This window comes from Mercenaria mercenaria, chromosome 3, assembly GCF_021730395.1.
Source record: "Mercenaria mercenaria strain notata chromosome 3, MADL_Memer_1, whole genome shotgun sequence".
Lineage (NCBI taxonomy): Eukaryota > Metazoa > Mollusca > Bivalvia > Venerida > Veneridae > Mercenaria > Mercenaria mercenaria.
Genome location: NC_069363.1, coordinates 70,247,193 through 70,259,693, shown reverse-complemented (window position 1 = coordinate 70,259,693; position 12,501 = coordinate 70,247,193). Strand labels below are relative to the sequence as shown.

The 12,501-nt window shown below is 39.5% G+C and overlaps 1 protein-coding gene across 6 annotated transcripts in view; it reads left to right on the top strand.

Moving 5' to 3' along the window:
• The window catches only part of LOC128556013 (ubiquitin-conjugating enzyme E2 U-like), a 247,655-nt gene that overhangs the window by 218,627 nt on the left and 16,527 nt on the right, over positions 1-12,501 (top strand). For 5 of the 6 annotated variants that reach the window (XM_053539904.1, XM_053539900.1, XM_053539901.1 and 2 more), the window contains 2 exons: positions 1,447-1,606; positions 10,808-10,999. In XM_053539904.1, the coding sequence (XP_053395879.1) occupies positions 1,447-1,606; positions 10,808-10,999 (352 nt within the window). The remainder of the gene's footprint in view (positions 1-1,446; positions 1,607-10,807; positions 11,000-12,501) is intronic. The other variant, XM_053539905.1, reaches the window with a different exon arrangement.

Genomic DNA, 12,501 nt, shown 5'->3' with positions numbered 1-12,501 from the left:
AGGATTTTTAAAAAAAAAATCTTCTTGTCTGAAAGTTCAAGGCCTAGGCCTTTGATATTTGGTATATAACATTGTGTAGTGGACCTCTAACAAGATTGTTCAAATTATGCCCCTGGGGTGAAAAGAGGCTCCGCCCTTGGGGTCACTTATTATATGAGTTATATAGGAATAAATACTTAAAAAGATTATCAGATCATATTTCCTAGACTACTTAATTATAATTACCTGATGACTAGTGATGAGAAATGGACAGCTGAAGCAGAATCAATTAATCGGTCCGATTCTGATCTCTGTTCGATTCGATTAATCGAAAGCATCGGAACCGAAAGATCAGTACAGGCTTTTGTAATGTGGCAGTATGGTAGTAACAGCAAACCTTTCTCAAGACTTTCAGATTATTGTATGACTACTTTTATTACTTTTTATGAAGAATTCTATGACACAGCTGCTGTACTGTACAGGCTTTAGCAACTGTTGGGCAATTATGGCCCAGTTGTTCGAATCTTTAACTGGCTGTTAACCTATCTGCTGGTTAGATCTTGATTCAAAATATTTGTCTTGATGGGATTTTTTTATTTCACTATAAAGACAGTCCTTAACTCAAAGATTATTTTTCAAATTCTTCTATAATGTCGACATATAGCCTTAAAAGTCATAGGGAAAAATCGAGACCACTTTTCTGTAGTACAAAATGCATGTTACATCCAATTTTGAGGTGTATTTTGAACTATCTCTACATGGTAAGGATTTTTATGTGGACTTACAATTTAAAAAAAAAAAAAATTTAACTTCCCTTAGTTGTTGCTATAAATAACTTATATTGTAACTTTTTTTATAATTGACCGTAGGGAAAAACCAAGACCACTTTTTTGTGGTACAGCATACATGTTACTGTAAAATTTTAGGTGTATTTTAAGGTACCTCTACATGGTAAGGAGTTTTTTTTTTGTGGACTTAGAAAAACAAAAGAATTACAATAATTACTACACAACCACAGAATTAAAATTCCATTTGCAAATACAGGTGCTAGTGTAAAGAAATTTGTTATGACGGATGTATCTTTGGTAACCTTATTTTCTCAGCAAAACTTAAGCTTGACACGAGATCCAGTTCACAATGAAAATCGAGCATGTAGTGTGTAAATCTCATGTGAAAACGGTAAAGTTATGTACCTCGAGTACTTTAAAGGTCTGAGTCATACACATAACTTGGTTTTGAAGTATTTTAAAGTCATAGTTTTAACGATTATGATCTAATCTCTCTGTTTTTAGACAGTTAAAATTTTAATTATGGAGTTTTCATATTCTTATTATTAAGGGGCCATTTTTCATATCTTGTCTTGCACTGAAGGTCTGAGACTAATGCTCAAAACTTTCTGTCGGTAAGAGAATTTGTCGTGAGCAAAATGTCTGTAGAATAGTAACATTGGTATCCTTTTGATTTTAGGATTTGCTGGCAAACCCAGACTTGAACAAGCCAATAAACCCCGAGGCTGCAGAGATGATTATGAGATCACCACATGCCTACAGACAGATGGTGCTAGACTGTGTTGTTGCTAGCCAGCGGGTTGAGGGATCTTACAAGGGAATTGATCCTGCCAAATACAGTATGTACATCCTTGTCTTGATCGTAATTCTACCATTATTAGAACCAGGTTATGGTAATGCTCTGCCTTAAACTGGATTCTCACTGGTATGACTATGACAATAACATGATTTTAAAATGACTTTCTGCATTGTTGCTGATGCATTCTACAGAGTAGTATTGTCCATCAACTTATCTATATTTCCATGAAATATGTAAGAAATCAATGTTGTCGATCATGTTGATTGTTTCCAATATTTTCATTTGAAGTCTCTGTTATGGGGCCGTAATACCTTTATATCTTCCCCAAAGAATGCGTATACTGTTGGGAAATGGTACTAAACCATGGAGTAAAAAATCACCGAATAAAACAGTGCCAGTATATCATGATTGTACTGACAGTATTCAAGGGATAAGTCAAAAATGGCTCAATGATAATAGAAAACTATAGGAATTGGAACTTTTTGTCATTATTTCTCATAAAATCATAGTATTACCTATACTTTTATAAAAAATGTTCCTTTAATGCCTTACTGCCATTGGCATGTTGGTAGATGGCTATGAGACCATGTGCAGAGCATATTGAACCAGGTCAGTAGGTCAAATGTCAAGGTGTAAGCTGAAAGGTTAAAGGTCAGATTTGACCCTCATATTTCGTGTCTGGTGTATAACTTGATATCAGTTCAAGGTATTGACTTTGACGTTAAACTTTGCATAAAGGTACTTAGTGATTAGATGATGTACTGTAAGCAAATGAACCAGTTATGTTGGTCAAAGGTCAAGGTCGCAGGTGGAGCTCAAAGGTCAAATTAGCCCTTCACATTTGGTGCCAGGAGATTGACTTAATAACCATTTAAGGTATTGACTTTAATCTTGGCATATAGGTAGGTGGCAATGAGACAGTTTGGAGAGCACATAATCTAGGTCTGTAGGTTAAAAGTCAAGGTCACAGCAATGTCCTATTTTGTGTGCAAAGCATAACTTGATAACCATTCAAGATATTGACTTTAAACATGTCATGTTACAAGGTAGGTAGTGATGAGATGATGTGCATAATGCATAATGAACTTGGTCAAAGGCAAAGGTTATGCATTAAATAGTTCAAATTTGTCTTTGTATTCTGTGTCCAGCACACAATTTAAAAACTATTCAAGATATTGACTTAAAATTTGGAATACAGGTGAGTAGTGATGAGGTGATTTCATAAGTGCAGCAATCCACATTATTCCCCCCTCCCCCCACCCCACCCCACTCACACACAAACCCTTCCACCCAATTCACTTTCAGTTTCATTTGCCTTAGTATTCTATCACTGCTGCCGCACAATCACCACCCCACCACCACCCACTGCCACATTACATCCCCCTCACACACACACAGACACACGAACACACACACACACACACACACACACACACACAAGAAAAAAAAATTTTGCCCCCAAGAGGAGATATGTATATTATGCAACCACTAGCTGGAATTCATAGAAACTTCATAGGAAGCTGCACTCCCAAAAGTGGATGCTCATATTGTCTTCTTGTTCTAGTCAGTTGATTTTGCACTGAGAAATTGCCCTTTAATTATTCAATATTGGTAAACTACACACTGGGTATCCGGCTACCTACTTGTGTGAGCGATACCGTCCTCTAGTGGTTTATATAATGTAGGCTGTTTAGGGTAAATAAAAACAATACCAACGTATGACACATATTTATGGATGTTGAACATTTTATAGACAGATTCGTTTGAAGCAATGCATTAATTATGTCTCCCCCCCACCCCAACCCACCCAACCCCTCTGAGGGAGACATATTGTTTGCCCTGTCCGTCCATCCGTCACACTTCATTTCCGATCAATAACTGTAGAACCATTTGACCTAGAACCTTCAAACTTCATAGGATGGTTGGGCTGCTGGAGTAGACGACCCCTACTGTTTTTGGGGTCACGCCATCAAAGGTCAAGGCCTGAACATGGAAAACTGTTTCCGGTCAGTAACTTGAGAACCACTTGACCCAGAATGTTGAAACTTCATAGGATGATTGGTCATGCAGAATAGATGACCCTGTTGTTTTTGGGGTCACTCCATTAAAGTTCAAGGTCACAGAGGCCTGAACATTGAAAACCATTTCAGATCAATAACTTGAGAACCACTTGACCAAGAATGTTGAAACTTCATAGGATGATTGAACATGCAGAGTAGATGACCCCTATTGATTTTTGGGTCAGTCTATTGAAGGTCAAGGTCACAGGGGCTTGGTCATGTAAAATCATTTCCGGACAGTAACTTGAGAACCACTTGACTTAGAATGTTGAAACTTATAGGATGATTTGACATGCAGAGTAGATGACCCCTATTTATTTTGGGGTCACTTGATCAAAGGTCAAGGTCACAGGAGCCTGAACAGTAACTTGAGAACCACTAGGCCAAGAATGTTGAAACTTAGCGGGATGACTGGACATGCCAAGTAGGTTATTCCTATTGCAGCCGACCATCAGTGTCTCTTTGACTTTCACTCCTGACCCCTATTGACTTCTTGCCTATATGACTTTGCATTGGGGGAGACATGCGCTTTTTTACAAAAGCTTCTTCTAGTTCATACTGGTGAAAATATCAGTCATCTGTAATACTGATATGACTATAGAATTTGAAGAAATGTATCAAAATTCATGTCTTTGGACGTTTTGAGACTTTCTTTTCTTTGTTCAAAGTTCTGATAACTGAATTTGCCAGTCTCCCTGGTAGAACTATACATACTCAACTACATAACGTATGGATCCTAAACCTGTAATTTATTTTTTTATGCCTCCTAAGGGAGGCATATTAGTTTTCAACTATCCGTCCGTTCGTTCCTTCGTCACAACGTTAACTTTTTGCATGAAGGCCAACGTTAACTTCAGCATGAAGGCCAACGTTAACTTCAGCATGAAGGCACTTTACTCGCGAAAGACTGCACCCAGGACCTTCAAACTTCACATGCTGATAGTACTTATTGAGTTCACGACCCCTACTGATACTGGGGTCAACAGGTCACAGGGGCCAGTGTTAATTTTTTGCATGAAGGCACTTTACTCGCAAACCACTGCACCCAGGACCTTCAAACTTCACGTGCTGATAGTAATTATTGAGTACACGACCCCTACTGACATTGGGGTCACCAGGTCAAAGGTCAAGGTCACAGGGACCAATGTTAACTTTTTGCATGAAGGCACTTTACCTGCGAACCACTGCACCCAGGACCTTTAAACTTCACATGCTGATAGTACTTATTGAGTACACAACCCCTACTGACCTTGGGGTCACCAGGTCAAAGGTCAAGGTCACAGGGGCCAATGTTAACTTTTTGCATGAAGGCACTTTACTCACGAACGACTGCACCAAGGACCTTCAAACTTCACATGCTGATAGTACTTATTGAGTTCACGACCCCTACTAACATTGGGGTCACCATGTCAAAGGTCAAGGTCACAGGGGCCAATGTTAACTTTTTACATGAAGGCACTTTACTTGGGAACGACTGCACCCAGGACCTTTAAACTTCACATGCTAATAGTACTTATTGAGTTCACAACCCCTAATGACATTGGGGTCACCAGGTCAAAGGTCAAGGTCACAGGGGCCAATGTTAACTTTTTGCATGAAGGCTCTTTACTCGCGAACCACTGCACCCAGGACCTTCAAACTTCACGTGCTGATAGTACTTATTGAGTACACAACCTCTACTGACTTTGGGGTCACCAGGTCAAAGGTCAGGGTCACAGAGGCCAATGTTATCTTTTTGCATGAAGGCACTTTACTCGCGAACCACTTCACCTAGGACCTTTAAACTTCACATGCTGATAGTACTTATTGATTACATGACCCCTACTGACTTTGGGGTCACCAGGTCAAAGGTCAAGGTCACAGGGGCCGATGTTAACTTTTTGCATGAAGGCACTTTACTCGGGAACGACTGCACCCAGGACCTTCAAACTTCACATGCTGATAGTACTTATTGAGTACACGACCCCTACTGACATTGGGGTCACTAGGTCAAAGGTCAAGGTCACAGGGGCCAATATTAACTTTTTGCATGAAGGCACTTAATAATACTCGCGAACCACTGCACCTAGGACCTTCAAATTTCACATGCTGATAGTACTTATTGAGTACACGACCCCTACTGACTGGGGTCACCAGGTCAAAGGTCAAGGTTCCAGGGGCCAGTGTTAACTTTTTACATGAAGGCACTTTACTCGCGAAACACTGCATGCAGGGCCTTTAAACTTCACGTGCTGATAGTACTTATTGAGTACACGACCCCTAATGACTTTGCAGTCACTTAATCAAAGGTCAAGGTCACCAGGTCAAAGGTCAAGGCGCTGCGGGGGCATTTGTCACCATTAGTGACAGCTCTTGTTTGATAAATTTTCAGTTATATGCACCCTGTCCCCGTTTTTGATCATACCTCTGACGTTGGATGAAAATAAACAAAGATACCTACCCATTTGCACATAGATACCATCCCCGTTATGTCAATGAGCATTTATACACTAAATAAATGCAATGGAAGGTAACCGCTGTGAGGAGCTTGTTAATTTATAAGAACTAAATATTGGAGTACATCATGTGAAACCCGACCTTGAGTAGATGTATATGATTAGAATGTTAACTTTTGAGATGTAACGAAGTGAGAGTGGACCGTTTTGGCAGTATTTCACCAAAATTAAGCCTTCCCTAACACCCACCCTCTACTCCTACACATTCTATCCCCTCTTCTTCTTGAAAATCTTCTTCTTTTTCTCCTTCATTCTCTTTCTAAAAACGACAAAACTTGTGGACGCACTGTGCACCTGTGCATATGGTAAGACCTTCCTTTTCTTCCCGAAATGGAATTAGGACCACCTCTCCTGATCTGCGCATGTATGCCTATAGGGAGAGGCTTCGACTTCATCAGTTTGCCTTCTATCCTATCAGGTAATATTCGCCTCTGTTTATAAGTGCACCCTCCATTAAGGTAGTGCTCATTACGCAACTTTTTTACAAGTGCATACAATATACACAGATTGGTTTGTTCATACTTTAAGACACTGCTACAGTGGCAGCCATTTTACACAAAGTTTTACATGCAAATTTTCATAGAAATAAAAGATGACAAAATGGTAACATAAAAGTCAATAATTTTATCATAATTATGTTCTAAATATCTATGTGAACATATGCAAGTAAAAGGATGGCATTTCACTACCTGTATTATGCCTTTATTCAATATTTTTCTCTGACCAAAATGACAAAATTTTGCAATTTTACATGCAGTCAAACTCAGTATATATTCAATACATGTAAAAAATAGTTACAGCCAACTGTAAAGCAGACTGTGAAGAACAAAGTCTTAGGGAATTATTTTGGAATTATGTCTCCCCTTGCCTTGTCCGTCCGTCCGTACGTCACACTTCATTTCCGATCAATAACTGGAGAACCATTTGACCTAGAACCTTCCAACTTGATAGGATGGCAGGGCTTATGGAGTAGACGACCCCTATTGCTTTTGGAGTCACTCAGTCAAAGGTCAAGGTCACAGGGGCCTGAACATGGAAAACCATTTCCGATCAATAACTTGAGAACCACTTGACCCAGAATGTCGAAACTTCATATGATGATTGGTCATGCAGAGTAGATGACCCCTATTGATTTTGGGGTCACTCTATTAAAGGTCAAGGTCACAGGGGCCTGAACATTGAAAACCATTTCCAGTCAATAACTTGAGAATCACTGTACCCAGAATGTTGAAACTTCATAGGATGATTGGTCATGCAGAGGAGATGACCCATATCTATTTTGGGGTCACTCTATTAAAGGTCAAGGTCACAGGGGCCTGAACATGGAAAACCATTTCAGGTCAGTAACCTGAGAACCACTTGACCTAGAATGTTGAAACTTCATAGGATGATTGGACATGCAGAGGAGATGAACCCTCTTGATTTTGGGGTCACTTGATTAAAGGTCAAGGTCACAGGGGCCTGCACATGGAAAACAATATCCAGTCAGTGACTTGAGAACCACTTGACTCAGAATGTTGCAACTTCATAGGATGATTGGACATGCAGAGTAAATGAGTCTTATTGATTTTGGGGTCATGCTATTAAAAGTCAAGGTCGCAGCGGATAGAAAATTGAAATCCATTTCTGGTTTATAACTTGAGAACCATTTGACCTGGTACCTTCAAACTTCGTAGGGAGATAGGAATTACAGAGTAGGTGACCCCTATTGTTTTTGGGGGCCACTCCTTAAAAGGTCAAGGTCACAGGGGGCTGAACATAGAAAACTCTTTCCAATCAATAACTTGAGAAGCACTAGGCCCAGAATGTTGAAACTATCCCTATTGCAGCCAACCATCAGTGTCTCTTTGACTTTAGCTATTGTCCCCTATTGACTTCTTGCATACATGACTATGCATTGGGGGGGGACATGCGCTTTTTTACTAAAGCATCTTCTAGTTTTACCTGGTTACTGAATTATACACAAAAATCCAAACACCGTCAATTTATCCAATTTGTTTTATCTATTCACACATAATTTACATGTATATAAACAGGTGATATTATAAGTCGACTAAATGCATGTACAAACAACATTTTAAATTAAATTTACATGTGGTTGTCTTTTTGTGTCTAATGCAATAACCAGGAACAATTTCGACAAAAAATCCATAAGTACGAAGGCAGGTGGTGTCTTCATATTTCAGTAATCCCATTTCCTATTTCTCATTTCACATTTCTCAATTTACACAATAAAACATATAGAAACTATGAAATGAGAAGTGTGAAATGTGAACTTTGGTATCAAAATCGTGAAATGAGAAATGTGAAATTCACATTTCTCAATTCTCACTTCACACTTCTCAACTTTGGTATCGAAATCGTGAAATGAGAAATGAGAAGTGTGGAATGTGAAATTCACTTTCTCATTTCATGATTTCGATAACAAAATCAAGAAGTGTGAAGTGAGAAATGAGAAATGTGGGTCACTTTAATGGTAAGCAGAATCGGTGGTTAATATAGACAGCAGGATGATTGCCACGGAAGTGGAATCTGCTAAGGAGTGTGTAACAAATCACTTGCCGGATCAACTAGCCCTGAAAATGGATGGCGCTGAAGGCTATTCTGGGCTGTCGCCGCATGGCTCCCTGAGGCCTCATAATGCGGCGACGAGTAGGAGGGCCATTTGTCGTGGTGAGCATAGAAGCCCGGCGAGTGATCGAGGTTGGAGCCGCCACGAGTGCAGATCTTGGTGGTAGAAGCAAATATTCAAACGAGAACTTTGAAGACTGAATTGAAGAAGGGTTACATGTGAACAGCAGTTGAACATGGGTCAGTCGACCCTAAGGCATAGGGGAACTCCGTTCTGAGCAGCGGGGAGGGACGCTTGCACAAAATGATTGTCTATCTGTTGGTAAAAGCACACCCTGCTTCCAGCAGAAAGGGAATCGGGTTAATATTCCTGAATCCTAGCACTGAGAGCGCCTCCCAAGGGGCTTGTGCAGCAACGCAAATGACCTCGGAGACGTAGGCCCTGGCCCTGGAAAGAGTTTTCTTTTCTTTGTAAGGAACGTGCCTGTAAAGCAGTACGGCTCTTGCGCTGTCCAGTGGTCGGCCTGTGAAAATCTGAGTGAGACGGTGTGAATCTCATGCCGGACCGTGCCCATATTCGCAGCATTTCCAAGGTGAACAGCCGCTAGTCGATAGAACATTGTAGGTAAGGGAAGTTGGAAACATGTGGCTCATGTTACTCAGGTGAGCAATTCAGGGTCTTCATGACCCTCTTGTGGTGGTTACTAAATCAGAGGTCAAGGTCACAGTGGCCTGAACATGGAAAACCATTTCTGATCAAAACCAGAGCCACTTGACCCAGAATGTTGAAACTTCGTAGGATGACTAAACATGTAGAGTAGATGGGTCACTTGATCATAAGTCAAGGTCACAGAGACCAGAACATGGAAAATGGTTTCCGATCATTAACTTGAGAACCATTTGACCCAGAACCTTCAAACTTCATAGGGTGATAGGACTTGAAGAGTAGATAACCGTTATTGTTTTTGGGGTCACTTGAGCTAAGGTCAAGGTCACAGGGGCCTGAAGATACAAAACTCTTTCCAATCAATAACTTGAGAACCACTTGTTCCAGAAAGTTGAAACTTAATAGAATTATTGGACATGCAGAGTAGATTACCCATACTGATTCTAGGGTCACTCGCTCAAAGGTCAAGGTCACAGGGGCCTGAACATGGAAAACTATTTCAAATTCATAACTTGAGAACCACTGGGCCCAGAATGTTGAAACTTAGTGGGATGATTGGACATGCCAAGTAGATGATCCTGATTGCAGCCAACCATCAATGTCTCTTTGACTTTCACTCCTGTCCGCTATTGACTTCTTGCCTATACGACTATGCAGAGGGGGAGACATGCGCTTTTCCACAAAAGCATCTTCTAGTAATATGCCCATTTCATACTTAAAGTTTTTTGACAATCTTTGCTTTCTGGATATAACTTTAGTGCAATATAAGATAATGACTTGAAACTTAAAATGTATCTTTATCATCATCATCTGCATATGTGGTAACAATCCCCATAACTCTGATTTGTATCTTTGACCAAATTATGGCCCTTTCATACTTAAATTTTTTGACAAACTTCGTTTTCTGGACATATAACTTTGGTATTATCATACTTAAATTTTTTGACAAACTTCGTTTTCTGGACATAACTTAACTGGTATTATATAAGATAATGACTTGAAACTCAAAATGTATCTTTTTATATCTTGGTGTATAAAATAGAGGTCTCTTATTGAGACATTAATTCATTTTACTGTCAAATCGCCGAATAGTGGAGCGCGCTGTCTTACAGACAGCTCTTGTTATAATACAAATGGCAAAAAAGTGCAAACTTTTGCTAATTACTTCTACAAGGAAAAAAGTTTTTCTGTGTACCTAAAATTGTAAATATCCATTTGAAATAGAAATGCAGTACTGAGACATTGTGCTACATGACATACCATTGTAATAATGTCATTTAAATTGGTTAAGGGTTGCCCAGAATACTTCTTTAAAAAATCAGTGTTACATGTGATGGCTTTCTGTTTTCAAGCAAGGAAGAAAGGATGGTCCATTTTATGTGCCAGTTGTGCTAAAGTAACTAAAAGATACATTAAAGTTATTATTGTTGCTTCTTTATTCCATTTAGTTGGAGAAGCACCACATTCAGGGCTAGAATCTAGAGTGAGGTTTAAAATTCCTGATGATGCGAATTGTAACAGAAAGCAGAGTGGTGGAATACAGGCTGGAGCAAAGGTTGCCAAACTCTCCTTTGAGGATTACCATATTACTTGGAGTGGTATAGCTACATCAAAAGCAAGACATGATCTGAAAAACCCATGTAAGGAAAAGCTCAAATATATTTTTAAATAATAATATCAACTATGAACCAGGGAGAAAAAGAAGAAAAAAATATCAATACTAAGGTTATCTTGTAAAAAAAGCTTATCATTCCTAATATTATTATGTAAGAAAAAGCTTATCAGTACTAGAACAGCTTATCAGTGCTAAGATGATCATGTTAGAAAAGCTTACCAGTACTCAGATGATCATGTAAGAAAAGCTTATCAGCACTAAGATCATGTTAGGAAAGCTTATCAGTACTAAGATTATCATATAAGAAAAGTTGCCCACCCGCTTAGCTCAATAGGGAGAGCGCAGATCTACGGATTGCAGGGTCGTGAGTTTAAATGCCGGGATAAAACTTATAAAGACATAGTGTCAAAAATCATTTGTCCTCTGATTCATGTGGAGAAGTTGGGAGTTACTTGCGGATAACAGGTTTGTACTGGTGAAGAATCCAGAAACACTGGTTAGGTTAACTGCCTGCTGTTGCATAACTGAAATACTGTGGAAAATTGTCATTAAACCCAAAACAAACAAACATAAATTATAAGGAAAACATCATGAATTTGTTGGATTTAACGTCGCACCGACACAATTATAGGTCATATGGCGACTTCCAGCTTTGAAGGTGGAGGAAGACCCCAGGTGCCCCTCCGTGCATTATTTCATCACGACCAGGCACCTGGGTAGAACCACCCACCTTCGTAAGCCAGCTGGATGGCTTTCTCACATGTAGAATTCTATGCCCCAAGTGAGGCTCGAACCCACATCGATGAGGGGCAAGTGATTTGAAGTCAGCGACTTTAACCACTCGGCCATGGAGGCACCCTACTTTATCATGAAATTTGCATGTAAGATAGACTTAATATAATTTGTAACAGAGGTTGCATGTAAGAAAAGCTTTTAAATATTAACATTGATTTCAATGTTTGATAAGTTGTAAAAACTTATTTTACAAGCTGGCGATTTGTTAAAGAATATATTGGTTCCTTAACTGCAGTGTTAGAAAACAACGTAAAATTGAAATGTACTTCTGTAAATGTTGTTTTTGAATTTAGCTCCATTTTACGCATAATTAGCTCACCTGAGCCAAAGGCTCAGGCTGAGCTATTGTGATAGCTCACCGTCCGGCGTCCGTCATCTGTCCGTCCGTCCGGCGTCCGTCCACACTTTCCTTTAAACAACATCTCCTCGTAATGCACCAGGCCAATTTTGATAAAACTTCACAGGGATGCTCCTTGGATGGTCTTCTGTAAAAATTGTTCGAAGAATTTAATTCCATGTAGAACTCTGGTTGCCATGGCAACCGAAAGGAAAAACTTTAAAAATCTTCTTGTCCAAAACCATAGGTCATAGGACTTTTATATTTGGCATATAGCATCATCTAGTGGTCCTCTACCAGGATTGTTCAAATTATCCCCCTAGGGTCAAATATGGCCCGGCCCTGGGGGTAACATGGTTTACATAGACTTATATAGGGAAAACTTTGAAAATCTT